This window comes from Pseudophryne corroboree, chromosome 9, assembly GCF_028390025.1.
Source record: "Pseudophryne corroboree isolate aPseCor3 chromosome 9, aPseCor3.hap2, whole genome shotgun sequence".
NCBI classification, from domain to species: Eukaryota; Metazoa; Chordata; class Amphibia; order Anura; family Myobatrachidae; genus Pseudophryne; species Pseudophryne corroboree.
The window spans coordinates 396,234,062-396,253,880 of record NC_086452.1 but is presented as its reverse complement, the minus strand read 5'-3'; the positions used below and the strand labels follow the sequence as shown (position 1 = coordinate 396,253,880).

The 19,819-nt window shown below is 44.7% G+C and overlaps 1 protein-coding gene across 1 annotated transcript in view; it reads left to right on the top strand.

Moving 5' to 3' along the window:
• DNAH12 (dynein axonemal heavy chain 12) overlaps nucleotides 1-19,819 on the top strand; it is a 320,238-nt gene that overhangs the window by 95,964 nt on the left and 204,455 nt on the right. The window contains exons 13-20 of the mRNA XM_063940858.1: nucleotides 5,381-5,516; nucleotides 6,045-6,170; nucleotides 7,822-7,956; nucleotides 8,741-8,934; nucleotides 12,970-13,213; nucleotides 14,479-14,664; nucleotides 15,989-16,189; nucleotides 18,053-18,247. Of these exons, the coding sequence (XP_063796928.1) occupies nucleotides 5,381-5,516; nucleotides 6,045-6,170; nucleotides 7,822-7,956; nucleotides 8,741-8,934; nucleotides 12,970-13,213; nucleotides 14,479-14,664; nucleotides 15,989-16,189; nucleotides 18,053-18,247 (1,417 nt within the window). The remainder of the gene's footprint in view (nucleotides 1-5,380; nucleotides 5,517-6,044; nucleotides 6,171-7,821; nucleotides 7,957-8,740; nucleotides 8,935-12,969; nucleotides 13,214-14,478; nucleotides 14,665-15,988; nucleotides 16,190-18,052; nucleotides 18,248-19,819) is intronic.

Genomic DNA, 19,819 nt, shown 5'->3' with positions numbered 1-19,819 from the left:
ACCTTCTCTCCTCCAACACGGGACTCGTTCCGGGGCTGGACAGTCAACTTTATTTGGGGGTTTACTGTCAGGGGCTGTGGTAGTGATACTGCTCAGGGGCCGGGAGAGTGGTGTCGCGCTCCCCGGGGCTTACATTCAGTTGCCGTACAAGCCACAAGCCGCTCTGTACAGCGGCTCGCGGGAGAGACTGACTTCCGGTTAGTAGTCTCTCCCTGTAAGCAGCTGCGGCTTTTACATAATTGTACAGGGACGGCTTCCCGCCCTGCTCTGCAGCTCGCGCGCTCCCCTCCAGCGTACAGAGAGCTCCGGGCGCCATCTTCTTCTACTGCTGACAGGGGACGCTGTGCTGCGCAACACAGAGAGAAGTTTCTATAAGAAGCAACAGCACTTCTCACTTTGTCTTCTCAAATGGGGATAAGCTAACTGCAAGTATATTTGTGTTTTTTTTTTTTTTTTTTTTTTTCTCTAGCCATAGTGTGAGCTAATAGTCATCACCTTAGGTGTCACTAGCATTATGGGTTCACTGCTAGGTCACTGTTATAGGGGATTTATAGTGCATTTATAGTCCTATTAAAGATTGGTTTATTTTTCTTGTTCAAGGGACACTACCCTCCATTTCTGAATTGCGTCAGTCTAGATCGGTGACTGAGTCCGGTCAGACTCAGGTGGAGCCTCTGTGGGCTGAGATTATGGGCAAGACGGATTATGGGCGGACGCGGATACCCTCTGTGCTACATGCTCTGGTGCATCTGTGGTGGACCAACAGAGAGGTTCCGTGGATCAGACTATGTCTTCTAGGGCCAGGAACATCCGGTGTGGACTCAAAATCTGGATGTCTTGCTGATTTAACTCAATCCCTAAACAAGTTTGTAAACTCTGCCGGCAGTTCTTCTGCTACAAAAAAAAAAAAAAAAAACCCGACACAGACGTTGCCCGCTATAACTTTCTGGGGGAGGAGTTGGAGTCATTCCCGTTGGAGGATGGGGAACTAGACCCAGAGTAGGATGAGGTTTCGGTCTGGGAGGATGATTTTTCTACTAGCTTAGGTGTTAGATAGACACCATCCTTCAGACTCTTAATAACAGGGATATTTTAAAGGAGCCCTGACTTAAGCCGGATTCCCGTTTCCAAGCCCTAAGAAATTAAAAAATTTCTATAGCCTTTTGCAGAGGAGGCTATGAGATTTTGGGAAACAGCCCAAAAGGTAGATGCTCCCATTTCACATTTAGCAGGAGCTACGGTTATTTCTTCTATACTGTCTGTGACGTTGAAAGATCCTACAGATGGGAAGATTGATACAATGCCTAAATCTGTTTTCTTTATCACAATTCTAGCTGGCGCTTGGGTCCTCGAGGCCGCAGACGACTGACTAGCACAGGTCATAACTGGAATGCAGTCTGACGATCCATCGGACATTCAATTAGCAGAACAGATTTCGGAAGCTCTTACTTATGTGGGTAAGACCTTGGTTGATCTTACAATCCCGTATTTCTGCCTTGACCGTGACAGGAAGACGGTCTCTTTGGCTTCGGGTTTGGAATGCCGATTTTGACTCCAAACAGACCTCTTTGGCGGTACCCTTTAAAGGTGAGTTCTCTTGGGGTCGGAATCAAGAAGATTATTTCAGATACTACAGGAGGGCAAGAGCCCTTTCTTCCAGTTGCTCCTACGAAACCGAATGCTATAAGGTTTCGGTCCTTTCGTATACAAGGAAAAAGGTAGTTTCCATTCCTTTCGTGTTTTTTCCAGATACCCACGAAGAGAGGCTTTCAGAGGTAGAAGTAAACCTGCCGACAAACCTACTGCATGACTGTTCAGGATCTCCGGAGGGATCAGTGACGGTTGGGGCTCGGTTACTACAGTTCAAAGAAGTGTGGCTCCTGTCGAAACCAGATCGGTGGGTGACGGAGGTCATATCCAGAGGATATCTGTTAGATCTCGAGGAACCAGTCCCATATCGTGTGTTCATCACTCCTCTTCCAAGCGGTCCCTCCAGACGTCGAGCTCTTCGTCATGCAACAGCCACTCTTTTATGAAATTAAGAAATTCTTCTAGTTCTCGCTCAGCAGAGGGGTCGGGGATTTTACTCGTGGACAACCTGGACGGTTCATTTCAACCCAAAAGTTCAAGATGGAATCCATCCGCTTGATTATCGTCACCATGGAACCAAGGTGATATTTGGCCTCTTAAGACATAAGACGCCTATCTGCTTGTCTCTATTTGGACGGGCCATCAATCTCTTCTGAGATTCACAGTCGGCCTAGACATTTTCAGTTCAGGCTCTTCCCTTGGGTCTATCCACGACTCCTCGGGTATTCACAAAGGTCATGGGCCATGTGCTGGCAGTTTTGCAGTGTCAGGGAGTCGTCATGACTATATATTTGGATGATCTGTTGATCAAGACCCCGTCAGAGTTAATTCTTCACAAGAGCTTGCGTTTCACAAGAGAGACTCTACAGTCATTGGGATGAATAATAAATTGTTCGAAGTCTTCTTTGCTTCTTTCCCAGAAAATGATGTTTCTGGGACATTTATTCGACGCCAACAACCAGAAAGTGGTTCTTCCTTAGGACAAGATTCAGGACATACAGTCCAGAATTCGAGCATGGCTGCATTTACCGGTGGTTTCGGTTCTCCGATGCCTGCAGGTATTAGGCAAGATGGTGGCAACCTTCGAGGCAGTTCCATATGCCAAGTTTCATGCTCGACCCCCTTCAGGCTCCGGTTTCTCAACTGTTGGACTCTGATAGGGCCTCATTTCGAAATGCAGCTGGTCCGCTTGTCTATACAGAATCATCAGTCGCGTCGCTGGTGGCTTCACAGTTCCAATGTGACCAAAAGCTGTTCCTTTCACAATTTGGTCTTGGGTGATGGTCACTACAGACGCCAGCCTCAGAGGTTGGGGGCAGTGTTTCAGACTCATCAATTCCAGGGCTCTGGACTAGTCAACAGTCAAAGTTGCAGATCAACATCTCACAGTTGAGGACAATCCGGTGGGCGCTTCTTCGGATTCGAACCATGGTTCAGGGTCATCCAGTGCGGATTCAGTCCGACAACGCCACGGCAGTGGCTTACATAAACAAGCAAGGCGGCACTCGAGGCTACTCCGCAAGGAAAGAATTCTCACAGGGGCGGAACATTGGGTTCCGACCATATCCGCGATTCACATTCCAGGAATCGAGAACTGGGAAGCAGTTTCTTAAGCCGTCACACAGTGTTTCCGGAAGAGTGGGAGTTTCACCAGGAGGTGTTTCTGACTCTAGTAGCCCGGTGGGGGATGCCCGATGTAGATCGGATGGCGTCTCGCCTCAACAACAAACTTCCTCTCTACGGGTCGTGTACTCAGGACCCTCCAGCAGTTCTAATCGATGCACTGTCAGCGCCGTGGCACTTTCAACTGGGATATGTGTGTCCACCGTTGCCATTGTTTCCACGTCTGCTTCAACGCATTCAGAGAGATGGTCTTCCTATCATCCTGGTGGCCCCAGATTGGCCACGCTGACAGTGGTACACTCTTCTGCGCAAGATGGTCATCAAGGAGCCATTCCGACTCCCTCTGCGACCAGATCTTCTGATTCAGGGACCATGTCAGCACCCAGGTTTGGTCGGCTGGCTTTGACGGCTTGGTTTTTGAATCCAACTTTTAAGGGAAAAGAGGTTTTTTTCTCGCTCTGTTGGGTAAACGATGATTTAGGCTAAAAAGCCGGTGACTTATGAAATTTACCACAGAGTGTGGCGTATTACATTGCTTGGTGTGAAAAGAGTGGTTTAACACCGGATTTGTTTAGAGTCCCTCGTTTGTTACCCTTCCTTCGGGAGGGTCTCAATAAAGGTCTGAGACTTTCTTCACTGGAGGGTCAAGTTTCTGCCTTGTCGGTTCTTTTTCAAACCTATCATTCCAGAAGTTCAGACGTTCCTTCAGGGAAGTTCTTCGGATTCAGCCACCTTTTGTTCCTCCGGTTCCTCTCTGGGAATGTCACTTAGTCCTTACGGCTCTTCAGAAGTCTCCATTTGATACCTTTGGAATCTGTAGAATAGCGGTATCTAACGTTCAGAAGTTGTTTTCCTATTGGCAATTGCCTCCGCAAGACGAGGATCTCAATTGGCAGCTCTTTCCCTTTTTTATTGCAGACCACCCTTGTTGGTGTTTCACGATGACCGGGTGGTTCTGCGAACAAGACCTTCCTTCATTCTAAAAGTTGTGTCAGCGTTTCATCTAAATCAGGACATTGTCCTTCCAGCGTTTAATCCTTCTCCTTCCGGGGAGGATCCCCATTTGGTTCTTTTAGATATGCTTAGGGCCTTACGGTTTAATTATCTTGTACGGATCATATCAGTCGTACGGATGCATTGTTGGTTTTTAATTGATGCGTCCAAACGAGATTGGCCGGCTTCCAAGAACACAGTGGCTCGTTGGGTGACTTCGACCATCAAACAGTCTTCTGATGTTTCAGTTCCTGACTCAATTCCAGCTCATTCGAGTTGAAGCTTCTTGGGCTGCTCGCGGGGGTGCATCTATTGAGCAGCTGTGTAGGGCGACGACCTGGTCGTCGGTGCATACGTTTAAAAAAAAAAAAAAAAGTTTTTACCGTTTTCATACCTTTGGTTTGGAGACTGCCTCTGTTGGGCGTCAGATGTTACGGACGGCTATGCCGTCTACTTCTCCCTCCTCTCATTAGCTTGCTTTGGGAAATCACACAAGTAACGGCACAGCGTCCCCCAGATGGATGAAAGAGAAATAGGGATTTTTGTTTACTTACCGTAAAATCTCTTTCTCTGATTCCATCTGGGGGACGCTGCGATCCCTCCCATATGTTTGTCTGGTTTAACCAGTTAATTCTTTTCGGTCTATCTCCTTTGGCTTGGCTAAACGTTAACTGAGGTACTGGCTAGGCAGGAAGGAGATGGGAGGGGTTAGAGGGGGGAGGAGTTAGAGTCTAATAGTTCTGTGCCAAACTCCACAACCACACACCTCTAACCCACAAGTAACGGCGCAGCGTCCCCCAGATGAAATCAGAGAGAGATTTTACGGTAAGTAAACAAAAATCCCTATTTCTAGCACCTGGGCATGCCCCCATGCTTGTCCATGCCCCGTGCTTGGATCTGCTCCCATTTCTAGCACCTGGGCATGCCCCCATGCTTGCCCACACCCTCATTTCTAGCACCTGGGCCTGCTGGATATATCCGCTGCTCTGCATACCCACACCAAAGTCATAAGTTCTACTCACTTTGAGCTAGCACACAGTATCTCACATCAACAGAGTACTGTATTGGACAGCAGTGTATCACACCGACCTGCATAATAATTTGTATAATAGTATCTGGATGCCGCCCATAAATTACATCTCAACCTGTTTTAAAATTAATTGTTATGTTCTAGAATTTGCATGGAATTTGAGTCAATTAAAGAGCAAGCATTAAAAGTTCCTGTTACGACGGAAGATGTGATAGAGGAGATCTCATTTGTCGAGCAGGCTAAGACTAAAGGCATTGTGGAGCTAAAGGCCTGTATCAATGTACGTATGCTGCTTTTACCTGCAGGCTGGAAGGTACTCTATAAGAATACAGTGGATTTGTATTATAACATGCAGCTCTCGCAGATTGAATTTACTGCTCACGCTCTGCTTAGCCCAGTGGCTTAGCTTGGCCAGGAAACGTATGGGGGATAGTTATGAAGACTGGTGCACATGATGGAATAAATGTTATTCATTTTATGAACTGAACTTCAGATATGAGAGGTGTTACTATTACTAACATGTGGCAGAAGTTTTGACAAATGTCTGAAAGATTTTAAGACTCTTTTAGAATGCACCATTGACTGACCCGTTGTCCAAAACAGTGAATGTTATAATGTGATAACACACAGAGAAAATGGTATGCTCCAATGCTCCACTAGCTTTGCTTTGGTGAGGTCCAAAGTCACTTCTGTCTAAAGTGCAGTCCACCAAGAATGATCATATATTTAAATCAATTAGCCATTCATTGTTATTTATTATTTATGCATTGTGACATTGGGATTTTGATTCCTTCTTTGTTTATTTCAGGAATGCCAGCGGAGAATGTATTACCTTCTAGATATATATTTCTTTTTACCCGAAGATCTTGCCCTGAACTCAACAGTATTACTCTGGCCACAGAATATCAACGCAGTATTTGATGAAAACGATGAGGTAAGTTGCTACTTTTATTTATGAGCAGTGGCAATACGTTAAATGCCAGTGCACCCCAGGTGTGAAATATGAAACCACCACTGTAAGGATATTAGAAATTATATGACATAATAAGACGATGAGGCTGCACATGAGTGATCTTATACAATGCAGATAAATCTGAGTTGACTAATGTAAAAGAGTGGATGTGTCTTTACTTGGTCTTTTATCAAATGTGAATTTACAATTTTATCCTAATCTTTGGGGCACTGTTTACCACAAGTTGATATCGATTTTGGTAATATTAAAAACAAGCCTTTGCTGTAACCTTATAAAAGGTAGGTCTGTATGATAGCCAGATTATGGTGAGGGTGCAAGGGACATTGCACCCCGGGCCCCCTTTGTCAGGGGGCCCGTCGACAGGAGCAAAATGACATCACTTGTTCTCCCTCTTGTGCAGCAGCAGAAACAGGCAGCCAGAATGTAAGTAGGACAGTATGCAGTGCAGGCAGAGATACAGGAGTATCAGGTTTTGTGAGCTACCAATTGAGCTTCACACCAGAGGAGCAATAGGAGGGGGGAGCTAGCTGCAAGTGACCCGGGGATCCAACTTCTCCTCCTCCCCACCTGGTTGTCTGGGTTCTGTGTAACCTCTAATGAGAGCATTTAGGTCTCTAGAGAGAGAGAGAGAGAGACACACACACAGACACACACACACACACACAGTCCTCCCGAGTCTTGTCCCAGTGTGTAAGTAGTACAGAGGCTGCTACTACTGCATTTTGCAAGATACATTATAGATTTTATTTTCCAAGGTGTTTTTTAAGATTGTTTAAGTTGTCTATGTTCCACTACAAGAAAACTTTATAAAATAGTTGTCTCTCAATTAAATGGTGCTATAAACAGTACTCAGGCATTATTAAAATAGTTTACTTTAATTCTAGTATACACTATTGGTTTAAATTTAATATACACATTCCATACCTCCAAACATGACCCATTCCAGGAGGGACAAAATGCTCTCCACCTGGACTTACCTCTTAATTTATGATTACAATCACCTTTGTTGAACCACCTTTCTTATCAATTAAATAGGTCAACACGGCAATCGTGTATTAAGAGGGAAGTCCAGGTAGAGAGCATTTTGTCCCTCCTGGTATGGGTCATGTTGGGAGATATGCACAATCTAATATGCACCCTCCCTGCCCCCTTCCCCAAGGCCATCTTGTCTTAAGTGTCTTTGGCCCCCCCAAGGTTTAGTCTGGCCCTGGTCGTGCCCACTACATCCCATGCACCCAGGTCAGATTTGCTGATGGATCAGTCTTTTATGATGATAATTATTTGTTTTTACATTGCAGCAAACACGTTCAATGTACGTTTTCCAGTCTTTATGGCTGTAGAGGTATAGGAGATTGCTAGTGTCTGCATAACTGAAAGTTTATGAATCTTGATTTAAAAGTCCCGACACTCAGGCTTTTCTCAAATTTCAGGAACCTTTCTTAACTTTCTATTTATAGACTTCATCTTGATCTAAATGGATTTAGTGGACGATCCCATAAAAATGAAATGAGCAAAACCATTGTTGGATAGAGTACATGCTGTAGATCTAAGATATATCCTTGATTTGATGGGATGTGTAACAACTATTGTGATATTGTGTCTCTTCTAAAAGCTGATTGAAAAGGCCAAGCGTAAAGGTGAGAGTGAGTTACTGGGGAAGAGGGAGAAACTGATGCTGGAGCTGGAGAAGATGACTCGTCGGATGGAAGAATTTGCAGAGTGTACTGAGCTAGATATGATGCAGCAGGTGAGACATTAATGCGGAGTGTAGAAGCTTTATGTCTCCATGGGGGAGATGAATCAAACATTGGAGAGAGATAAAACGGAGAAAGATTTCACATGATATTGGTTGGTACTTTATCTCTCTCCACTTTATTTTTTCTCCAAGTTTTGATACATCTCCACCCGTCTTTCATACTTCGTACCACCATAAATATGTAGAGGGTAGGATGGGCTGTGTATAAAGGATAACCTTAGATCATAACTAGTCATGATTGGTAGATATCATGGTGATCTGTGTTAAGGTGGACAGGTCTGTTTATTATTAGAGGACATCGGCCTGCGACCAATTAATACACAATTTCAATGGAAAGGAGGTGTTCTTGCAACCAGGGCAGTAAAGAGCCTGGCTGGGCCCAGGTACTTTTCAGGGGTGTGGCCTAATCACAGGAGGCGTGGTCATACACCCTTAGAAAAACAATACAGGAAAATTGTATTTTAAGCGCCTCCCTGGCCACACTGCAGCCCAGCTCACAGCAACGTGTGCTGGGTGGGCTAAGGAGAAGAGCTGCAGCTGCTGCTGCCAGGTAAGGGAAGGGAGGACCTGGGACGCTATGTCAGACCTGGGCCAGGGTAATTAGTACGCCCCCCCCCACTCCCCACTTGGCACCTCAGTAGGCGAGTACAGACTGCTATAATGTCTCACATGGCATTTATGTTACATCGTATTGCACCTGACATACAAAAGCCCGTTCATCAACAAATGTATTCTAAATAGGCCTTATTGTCTTTCCTGTTCTGTTTGCTTGCAGTACGTGGCTGATGTGAGGACCGTGCAGAAGCGTATAGCGGATGCAGAGGAGGTGGTGGCTTATATTAATAAGGAAGAAGCGCTGTATAAATGGGACCTGACAACATATCCTGAGCTTGATCATTTGAAAGTCAACATTGAACCTTATCAGAAACTGTTTGGACTGATTTATAAGTGGCAGAGAACGGAGAAGAAGTGCGTGCTTCCACGTTTCACTCATTTTCTGTCTCCTTTAATCGGGGATGTCTCTGTATATTTAAAATGTATTTAAAATATTGGGACTGGTTCTGATTTGCATTGATCTCTTCACGTACGCAAATAAAGAGTTTGCATATAAAATATGCATAAGCGAATGGATGCATTTTTGCGTATGTCCATCCTATTCTGGGATAGGCGGTGGCAAAGTCATCACACATAACCGCCCAGACTTGGTTGTGTCATGGGCGTGTATCAAAGGAATACATACGTATTCCTGGTGGATGGGATGCCAGCTACGCTCGCCACAGGTTCTATTCCCACTCTATGGGTGTTGTGGACATCCATGAGTGGGAATACCTCTCTGCACCGGGATTACAGTTTTTGGCATTGTTGGCTGTCGGGATTCCTGCGTCGGTATCCTGACCACCAGGATTCCCACAGCCGCCAAATTAACTGCATCAAGTATCAAAGGCACTGTGTGCTTGGTGCGGACGGGGGGAAGGGAAGTCTGTTTTAGATGTACCGAGGACCGATGTATATAACATAGTAACATAGTATCTAAGGTTGAAAAAAGACAATTGTCCATCGAGTTCAACCTATTTGTGGTCTCCTATGCAGGATTATTTTGTATAAACCATTCTTAAAGGTGTTGACTGAGTCGACCATTACAACTCCCTCAGGCACGGAATTCCAAACACGTATCGTCCTTACCGTAAAAAAGCCTTTACGCCGTATTGTGTGGAATCTCCTCTCCTCTAACCTGAGCAAGTGTCACGAGTTCTCAGTGTTGATCTAACCAAAAACAGGTCCTGCGCAAGATCTGTATATTGTCCCCTTATATATTTGTAGATGTTGATCATGTCCCCTCTTAATCTCCTCATTTCCAGTGTAAACATGTCTAGTCTTGCAAGCCTTTCCTCGTATTCCAGCGTCTCTATACCCTTAATTAATTTGGTCGCCCGCCTCTGAAACTTTTCTAGCTCCAGGATATCCTTTTTGCAGTATGGTGTCCAACATTGTACACAGTATTTAAGGTGTGGCCTCACAAGTGATTTATATAACGGGAGTATAATACTCTCGTCCCTAGCATCAATTCCCCGTTTTATGCATGCTAATATCTTATTAGCCTTCTTTGCTGCAGTCCTACTTTAGGTACTACTGCTTAGTTTGCTATCTATGAGGACACCTAAGTCCTTTTCCAGTACAGAATCCCCTAATTTTACCCCATTTAGTAGTAGGTGTTATTTTTGTTCTTGTTACCACAGTGCATTACCTTACACTTGTCTGTGTTGAAGCGCATTCTCCATTTCGCTGCCCAAGCTTCTGATTTAACTAAGTCATTCTGAAGCGACTCAGCATCCCCCTCCGCATTTATAACTTTACACAATTTGGTATCATCTGCAAAAATTGACACCATGCTCTCTAGGCTTTCTGTTAGGTCGTTAATGAAAATATTGAACAATAGCGGTCTTAATACTGAGCCTTGCGGCACACCACTTAGCACTTCAGTCCAATTTGAAAAAAATCCATTAACCACAACGCGCTGCTCCCTATTATCTAACCAGTTTTTGACCCAAGTGCATATTGTGCTTCCTAGCCCTATTTCTTGTAGCTTGTAGATAAGTCTCATGTGTGGTACAGTGTCGAATGCTTTGGCAAAATCTAAAAAGATTACATCCACCTCTTTACCCTGATCTAGGTTTGCGCTTACTGTTTCATAAAAGCCAAGTAAGTTGGTTTGACAGGATCTGTCCTTCATAAACCCATGTTGATTCCTTTTAATTACCTTATTGACTTCAAGGAACTTCTGAATACTATCTCTTAGAATACCTTCCAATACTTTCCCCACTATAGATGTAAGACTAACTGGTCTATAATTACCTGGTTCAGCTTTACTTCCCTTTTTGAATATAGGCACTACTCCCGCTATACGCCAGTTTTTGGGAACAATACCTGATATTACTGAATCCTTAAAGATCAAAAATAGCGGTTTTGCAAGTTCAGAGTGAAGCTCCATTAGAACCCTTGGGTGAATACCATCAAGACCTGGTGACTTATTAATCTTTAAATGCTTTAATCGGTCACAGACTACTTCCTCGCTTAAATAAGTACCTATCAGTGGGATATTCTCATTATTGAGATTATGTGTTAGTCCCTGAATTGGGTCTTCTCTAGTAAATACTGTTGAAAAAAACTCATTTAGTGTGTCCGCTATGTCATTATCATTTTTGCTTAAGACTCCCAACTTGTCTTTTAAACGGCCTATACTCTTTCTTTAATCTCTTGCTATTAATGTATTTAAATAATTTTTTGGGATTCGCTTTGTTTTCCTTTGCTACTAGTTTTTCAGTTTCTACTTTAGCCGCTCTTATTTCCTTTTTGCATATTTTGTTACATTCCTTATAGTGCTGAAATGACTCTGCTTCCCCGTCAGATTTGTATTTTTTAAATGCTCGCCTTTTCTTGCCCATAAGTTCCTTTATCTTTTTGTGAAGCCACATTGGTTTATGATTTTTATTCCTTTTTTTGCTGCTCGTAGGAATAAATTTGAGAGTATTTTTAGCTAGCAGGAATTTTAGTACCTCCCATTTCTCCGTAGTATTTTTTCCTAAAAACAAACCTTCCCATACAATATCCCTGAAAAATACCCTCATCTTTTCAAAATTCGCTTTGCTAAAGTTTAGAGTCCTGGTTGAGCCAGTATAGGGCTGTTTATGAAAACTGATATTGAATGTAACCATATTGTGGTCGCTGTTTCCTATGGGTTCCCCTACTATAGTACCTGATACCAAATCCCCATTGTTTGTTAATACCAGGTCTAAGGTTGCATTGTACCTAGTTGGTTCCTCAATTAGTTGAACTAAGTAGTTATCATTAAGTGTGTTTAAAAACATATTGCCCCTAGCAGTATCACATGAATCGTTTTTCCAGTTTATCTCTGGATAGTTAAAATCTCCCATCACTACTATGTCTCCTACTCCTGCTGCTCTTTCAATTTGCTTTAGTAACAATTCCTCATCAGATACGTTAATACCAGGCGACCTATAGCATACACCCAATACTAACTTTTTTTATTCCTTTTTCCCCGCATGCAATTTCTACCCATAATGTCTAGACAGTGTCTACAGTCCCCTCCTGAATATCTTCCTGTATATCAGGTTTTAAAAATGGCTTTACGTAAAGACACACCCCTCCACCCTTTTTATTTAGTCTGTCTATCCTAAACAGTGTATAGCCCTCTAGATTGACTGTCCAATCATGAGATTCATCCCACCAAGTTTCATTAATGCCTATAATATCATATTGTTTGCTTGCTGCAAGTATTTCTAATTCGCCCTTTTTACCAGTAATGCTTCTAGCGTTTACATACATACAACTAAGATAAGTATTTTCCCTTGTGTTGGGGACAACTTTCACCTTATGTAGCAATGATGACCTGTAATCGTCATTGGTTAGTGCTTTGTTAAAATCTCTTTTAGTACCCATGTTAGTAACCTTACCGCCTGCTCTTACCCCCCCTCCCCCACTTCTCCCCTATTTCGTTTACTACCGCCATCCCCACTATTCTCACTGCATAAATGGTCAGTACATGTTTCCACTTACATTCACACAACCCCCGAATTAGTTGAACAGATAATCACATTAGCATGAGGTAATAAATCAGGTTAATATGGCTGCCCACATCTACAGACACTTTCTGCACAACTCATAATAAGACCCATAGTCACAGGAACACAAAGGAAAAGTATACATAGAAAACCTTACATTTAGATATTACTAACCAAATAGCTTCGATAAATGATAATAATGTTTCATGGTAATGTGCACAGACCGAGATCGCGGTGATGTCCAGCGACACCTTGCTTCAAATTGAATTACCCCCTATAATTTGAAAAAATATGGCCCGTCTTAAGAGCGGTACAGTATTTGAAAATCTTTGGTGCTATGACAACTAGCATTAATTTTCTTTGATATAATTGTTGCGAAGGCTTATGGGTCCAATACTTATCATGTTATATATGTTTATCGTAGGTGGATGGATGGAGCTTTCCTTGACTTGAATGGGGAAAGCATGGATGCTGAGGTGGATGAGTACTACAGAGAGGTTTACAAGATGATGAAATTGTTCCAGCAGAAGCAGAAGAAGGTGGAACAGGAGAAGAAAAAGGCCGGCCGTGAGCGGACACTAACCGAGGATAAGGTGGAAGAAGAGACAAAGGAAAGCCGTGTAATCGTCATGTTTTCATCTATCATGGAGCAAATCAAGGCTTTTAAGGTATGTACATATCATATGGCATACACAGCATGACTTTCAGCTCTCTGCATATATGAAAAGTGCTAATAAATATAGCGCTTAACCCTAGGTGTGTGTGTGTATCCGAGTGTAAAAATGGGACTGAAACAGTAATCATTGTGTGGGGCCAAGTATATTTACACTGATTTTATGCTGGCAAATAACAAAATGAGGATCAGACGAGAGCACGTGGAAGAGCACTCAGAAAAAGCAAACAAAGTGGTGTATATGCCTATTGGATGTCAGACAGATCAATGACAGTCCATATCACATCAATGTCCACAGTCTTATGGACCAGATTGTGGCCTGATTCTGAGAGAGATGCAGAAGCACCCATAGATGCGTCTAGTGGGGGTTGCCTATCTTCAGCTTTATGCAAATGCAGATATAAAGTCTTCCCCTTGTGTACATCCATGCGTCCGATTGTGCAAGGACTGAGATGACCAGAGTCAGCTTCCGAACATACAGTTTTACCAATTGGTGCCTCCTTAGGCATCACCATCGGTCACACCAACAAAACTTGCTCAAGCTCTATGGAGGGTGTATGCAACCACTGCCACCAAAAAGCCAGTGAGACTGCCATAATCCTGGCCATCTCCAGTTGTGCGCTGACACCTCCCTGTCACCACCCAGGAACGCCCACTACATTTCCAATACACGTCTCCCTGCGTGCGCCTGAAATTGTACACAATCGGGACGCATACACTGTGCCACTTAGACACATGAACAGTAACAATTGCTTCACTATGTACAACATTGGCAGTGCGTGGACTTCTGAATCAGGCCCAGTGTGCGCCTTTATAACTCACTACAACCCCATAATCATTTATTAGCCACCTTAACAGTCCACAGGTTTAAAGCAGGCAATGATCTCACTGGAATTCTCACCCTGTGGTAGGAGCCTCCTCTGTAATGGGGATATGTATCAAACCTTCTAAAGAGGATAAGTGGAAGAGTTGCCCATATTATCCAATCAGCTTCTATCTTTCATTTATCAAGTACATTCTAAAACTTGATTGGTAGAAGCTGATTGGTTTCTGTCCTCTTCAGAAGGTTTGATACATCTCCCCCTTAAATGTTATGCTCTGTGCCCCCATCGGGTAAGCTGAACCGTGTCTTCCTACTGCCAACATCATAATACATCCTATGGCATCAGAAAGCCACGGTGATTCTGCTGACCATGGTTCCTGATAGGACTTCTTAGTGTCATTAGCACAAACACCTAAATATATTTGTCTCCCTTACAGGAATATGTCCCCTTGGTGAGTATCCTCTGTAACCGCGGAGTCAGAGCCCGTCATTGGCTTCAGATGTCAGAGATTGTTGGATATGACCTCACGCCGAACTCCGGCACGACCCTGAAGAAGGTTCTGAAGGAGAATTTAACTCCCTATCTAGACAAATTTGAACAGATTAGTGCTGCAGCTAGTAAGGTAAGCTTGTGTTGTTATTAGTGGCTGTGTGCTATGTACCTACAGATGTCTTCACTGGCTGAAAACATAGTCTTGTTAGAGAGCATCAGGCTGGATTACCCATGGACCAGACAGTCTGGGCATGCTCAATGTGGAGCCTTCACTCCGCTTTATTGTAATTTCTCATACGGCCACTAGGGGGCACTGGGATATCCTTAGGACACTGGGGTGTCGACAGGTGGCTTTAGGGAGCTGGCACTTTAAATCTATCGTGAAATAAAACAGGCTCCTCCCCCTCGATCCCCAATCATCCATCAGTTTTAAGTTTGTGCCGAGGGAGCCAGTACATGCTGGCTGAGCTCCAGCTTCATTAAGTTTTAGTTATTTTCTTTTATGTTGGGCATGCTCAATGTGGAGCCTTTACTCAGCTTTATTGTAATATTTCTTTGATATAACTTGTAACACTTGATTAAAATGCTTGCTGATATGTCTAATTTTTTGTTGAATGTATTTATTTAATTTATTGCTAGGATTAAGGATATTATGGGGCCTTTTTAAGGTTAGAGGGGCGCCCAATGTGGCCCCTGAAGCCTATCAGCCTATCACTGTCCTAGATGGACAACGTTATACATTACACATTAGTTCAGAATACATTTTTAAAACAATAGATTTAATCAAAGAAGGAGACGCTTATCCACATGCATATTAATGAGATATCTACATGCATATTAATGTAAGATAAACAAGTGACACCAGCTATAACAACCATATCTGCCAATAATGCCGGAGGCTGGGAAGACTATATGCAACCCGAGGACTACCTGTTGCCTACTGAGGGAAGTGAGGGAAGCCAGGATGATAAAGCGGTGTATTTAGTAAAAAATACGGGGGGTATATGCAAAACCAGTATATTAAAGTTGTCAGGAGGTGAAAATCAATAAACTGATTTGCCTTTCCAGATAGAAGAATATCTCATGCATGTCACATCCTAATCATTCCCCACTTCGGAAGAATTGCTAGATTATCACCTTTTTTGCCATCTTTACTTTCTGGTATTTGATGAATAGTTTATATACAGTAGTTTTAATTAGTTTCCAATCTCCCTTATTCGGCGGGATGTAATGGAGTCCGAGATCGCCAGAGGTGCGGGGTGACAGCCAATCTCGGACTCCATTACATCCTGACGAACATCTCATCTCTTACTAATCCTAAATCCTGTGCTACAGCCATGAGTGCAATGAGTGCAGAATAAAGTGAATTAGTAATAACAATGGAACATCTCTCTCTCACTCTCTCACTCTCTCTCTCTCTCTCTCTCTCTCTCTCTCTCTCTCTCTCCAATTAGGAGTACTCTCTGGAGAAAGCAATGCATACTATGGAAGATATGTGGGACTCTATTTCTTTTAGCACCAGCTCCTATAGAGAGTCGGGGGTCTCCATCCTATCAGCAGTAGATGAAATCCAGACCACGCTGGATGACCAGATCGTAAAGACTCAAACAATGCGGGGATCTCCTTTCATCAAGCCCTTTGAGAAAGAAATAAAGGTGCATGAAATACTATATTTACTAGCTCAGTTACTCCTTCCAGTTCCCATCCAGGTAGCCGTAATTCAGCGGCAAAGCCTCTTCCGGTTTCTCCTACATACAGTATTTGCTCAGGATCAGCTCACCTGTGCTACAGATATAGGTAAAGGGTTCAGATTATATTAGTGGAATTATATGAGCTTTCTTAATAGTCATACAGTTGTTTAATGATAAATGAGCAAGATAAACTCATAGGGGGAATGTAATAGCCTCCAATTTTGGAAAAGTAATGGAATCGGTCCTGTAAAAAAAAAAAAAGCCCCCACCCCACCCAAGAAAAAACGAACTCAGTGCAGATAGCATTAAGGTTCTTCCCTCCTCACAGGGTGGTGGATGTGGGTTAATAATGATTAAATCTGTTTTATTTTGTTGAGGAACTACACTTGCTAACATTCGCAAAAGAAAATTACAGTTGCATCTATGTACACACATGAATTAGGTGTCTATATTTACTAAGCCTTGGATGGGGGTGGTAGTCACATGACCTCCTCCGGCATCCCGACATCTCACTATCCCGATGGTCGGCATGCCGACCAACAGGGACTATTTCCACTCGTGGGTGCCCACGACACCCATAGAGTGGGAATAGAACCCGTGGCGACCGCAGGTCGCCACCGAGCCCGCAGCGTGGCGAGCGCAGCGAGCCCGCAAGGGCCTTGCTGCACTCGCCCCTCCCCGCCGGGATCCCGGCGTCGGTATGTTGCCGGGATCCCGGCGTCGGGATGCTGACTGGCGGTCAGGAGACCGCCGGTTAGCCATACTACACCCCTTGGATGGAGATAAAGACCCCTTAGTCCCTATGTTCTTTCATATGTTTATGCGTCTGAGTCTTACCGCACATGCTTCCCAATTTTGTGTACAGAGTTACAGATCAACTTTAAATGCACAGTAGAAGAAAGGTAAGGGCCTTACTGGACAGTGACTGGGCGGTAACAGAGTCTACGGATCCTGGCAGCGGGCGTTTCTGTGCTTTCAGATGTGGGCGCACGGCTGTGCACCAGGGAAGGGTTTTTGTAGCATCATTATCATAAAATTGCACAACTATGACAAAATATGCGGCCATAGCCGGGTCTGAATCCTGCTCAGAATAAGCTAGATGCGTCCTCATACACTATTGCTACAGTCATTCATTTGAAATGTGACACTTGTATATCTGTGTGTGACTGAGTCTGCATATGAAATGCTATGATGCAGCGGCTGTGGCTCTTTTCCATGCCAAGTTCTGTATACGGGTGTAGTACGGCTGACCGGTGGTCTCCTGACCGCCGGTCAGCTTACCGACGCCGGGATCCCGGCAGCATACCGACGCCGGGATCCCGGCGGGGAGGGGCGAGTCCACGCTGCGCTCGCCACGCTGCGGGCTCGGTGGCGACCTGCGGTCGCCACGGGTTCTATTCCCACTCTATGGGTGTCGTGGACACCCACGAGTGGAAATAGTCCCTGTTGGTCGGCATGCCGACCATCGGGACAGTGACCCGTCGGGCTGGTGGAGGACGTCATGTGACTGTCAGTCAGCTGACCGGCGGTCACATGAATACCACCCCTGTATACAGACTCAGTCACACAGAGATACAGTATACAAGTGTCATATACCAAATGAATCAGTGCAGTTTCCTGGTGCATTGCCACTAAGATGCATTTTCATGCAGAAAAGATGTAAACATTACACCAGCGCTACAGAGTCACACGGGTCCCATCTTCTCCTAACAATAGGTGTCTCACCCCTTATGGCGTATTGAGGCCAGGTGCATGAGGACACAGCAGTATACATCTATATTATATTGTATAAGGCATGTACTAAACTCTTACTGTCGCCACCTTTAGCAATGGGAGGAACGACTGATACGGATCCAAGAAACGATTGATGAATGGCTGAAAGTACAGGCCCAGTGGCTGTACCTAGACCCCATATTCTCCTCCGAGGACATCATGCAGCAAATGCCTGAAGAAGGGCGGCTCTTCCAGACAGTGGATAAGAACTGGAGAGAGATCATGAAACACTGTGTAAAGGACCCTAAGGTAATTTTCTCATTGTTTTGTCTTATGCTGTAGATAAGGGAGCACAGAACATGCCAGCGGCCAGCATGGGTGTAGTATGGAATGCCGGCGGTCGGGCTCCCGGCGACCAGCATACCGGCGCCGGGAGCCCGACCGCCGGCATACCGACAGTGTGGCGAGCGCAAATGAGCCCCTTTCGGGTTCTCTGCGCTCACCATGCTGAGGGCACGGTGGCGCGCTACGCGCGCCACACTATTTTATTCTCCCTCCAGGGGGGTCGCGGACCCCCACGAGGGAGAATAAGTGTCGGTATGCCGGCTGTCGGGATTCCGGCGCCGGTATACTGTGCGCCGGGATCCCGACAGCCGGCATACTGAAGACCACCCGCCAGCCTTACCCTTTATACACTCCATGTAATTTTTACGACTTAGCCAAAGTATTATTATTATTATTACATTTTATTTATAGGGTGCCACAAGTGTTTTACAGCGCCGTACACTCGGCAGACATAAGAACAATACAGGGTACACAGAACTTAACATTACAGTAACAGAAAAACAAAACCAGAGCACAGGTAACAATTAGCAGCACAGTTCTCAGTATACACTACAGCCGAGGTGAAGGAAGCAAAGGAGTAGTCATCATATTACTGGGGGCCGGCAGCCACTGGAAGAGTTAAGCAGTAATGAGCAAGAGGAGATGCAGGTATGGGCCTAATTCAGATCTGATCGCTGCTGTGCGTTTTCGCACAGCGGGTGATCAGGTCATAACTGCGCATGCGCATGCGTATGCACCACAATGCACACGCGCGTCGGACAACAGGCATCGCCGGTCAGCGACGGGAAGGTGCAACAAATCCGATCGCACGGGCATTCGCAAGGTGATTGACAGGAAGAGGCCGTTTGTGGGTGGTAACTGAGCGTTTATAGGGAATGTCCATAAAAACTCAGGCATGCCCAAGCGTTTTCAGGGAGGGTGCCTGACGTCAGCTCCGGACCCGATCAGACTGATGTGACTGCACTGTAGGAGTAAGTCCTGGGTTGCACACATACAGCACAAAGTGGATTTTAGCAGCTCTGCTACACATAGCATCGCACACTTGCACGGCCAATTTACACTCCCGCTGGAGGCGGCAACTGTCTGATCGCAGGACAGCAAAATGTGCAGCCCAGCGATCAGGTCTGAATTAAGCCCTTAGACATTCGCTACGTAGGCTGTAATTAAAATGTGAGAGAAGAGGGTTGTGTAAACAGAAGGGAAGAGGGCCCTGCTCCAAGGAGCTCACAATCTAGGAGTAGAGTGAGAGTCATATACATCATCACCTGCAGGGGGCACTCACACTCTATTTTAAGTTATATGCTTTTATGGTTTACTATTTTCTCATACGTCCTAGAGGATGCTGGGGACGACATCAAGACCATGGGGTATAGACGGGATCCGCAGGAGACATAGGCACGCTAAAGACTTTTCATTGGGTGTGAACTGGCTCCTCCCTCTATGCCCCTCCTCCAGACCTTAGTTTTAGAAATGTGACCAGGCAGACTGGATGCACTCTGAGGAGCTCTACTGAGTTTCTCTGAAAAGACTTATGTT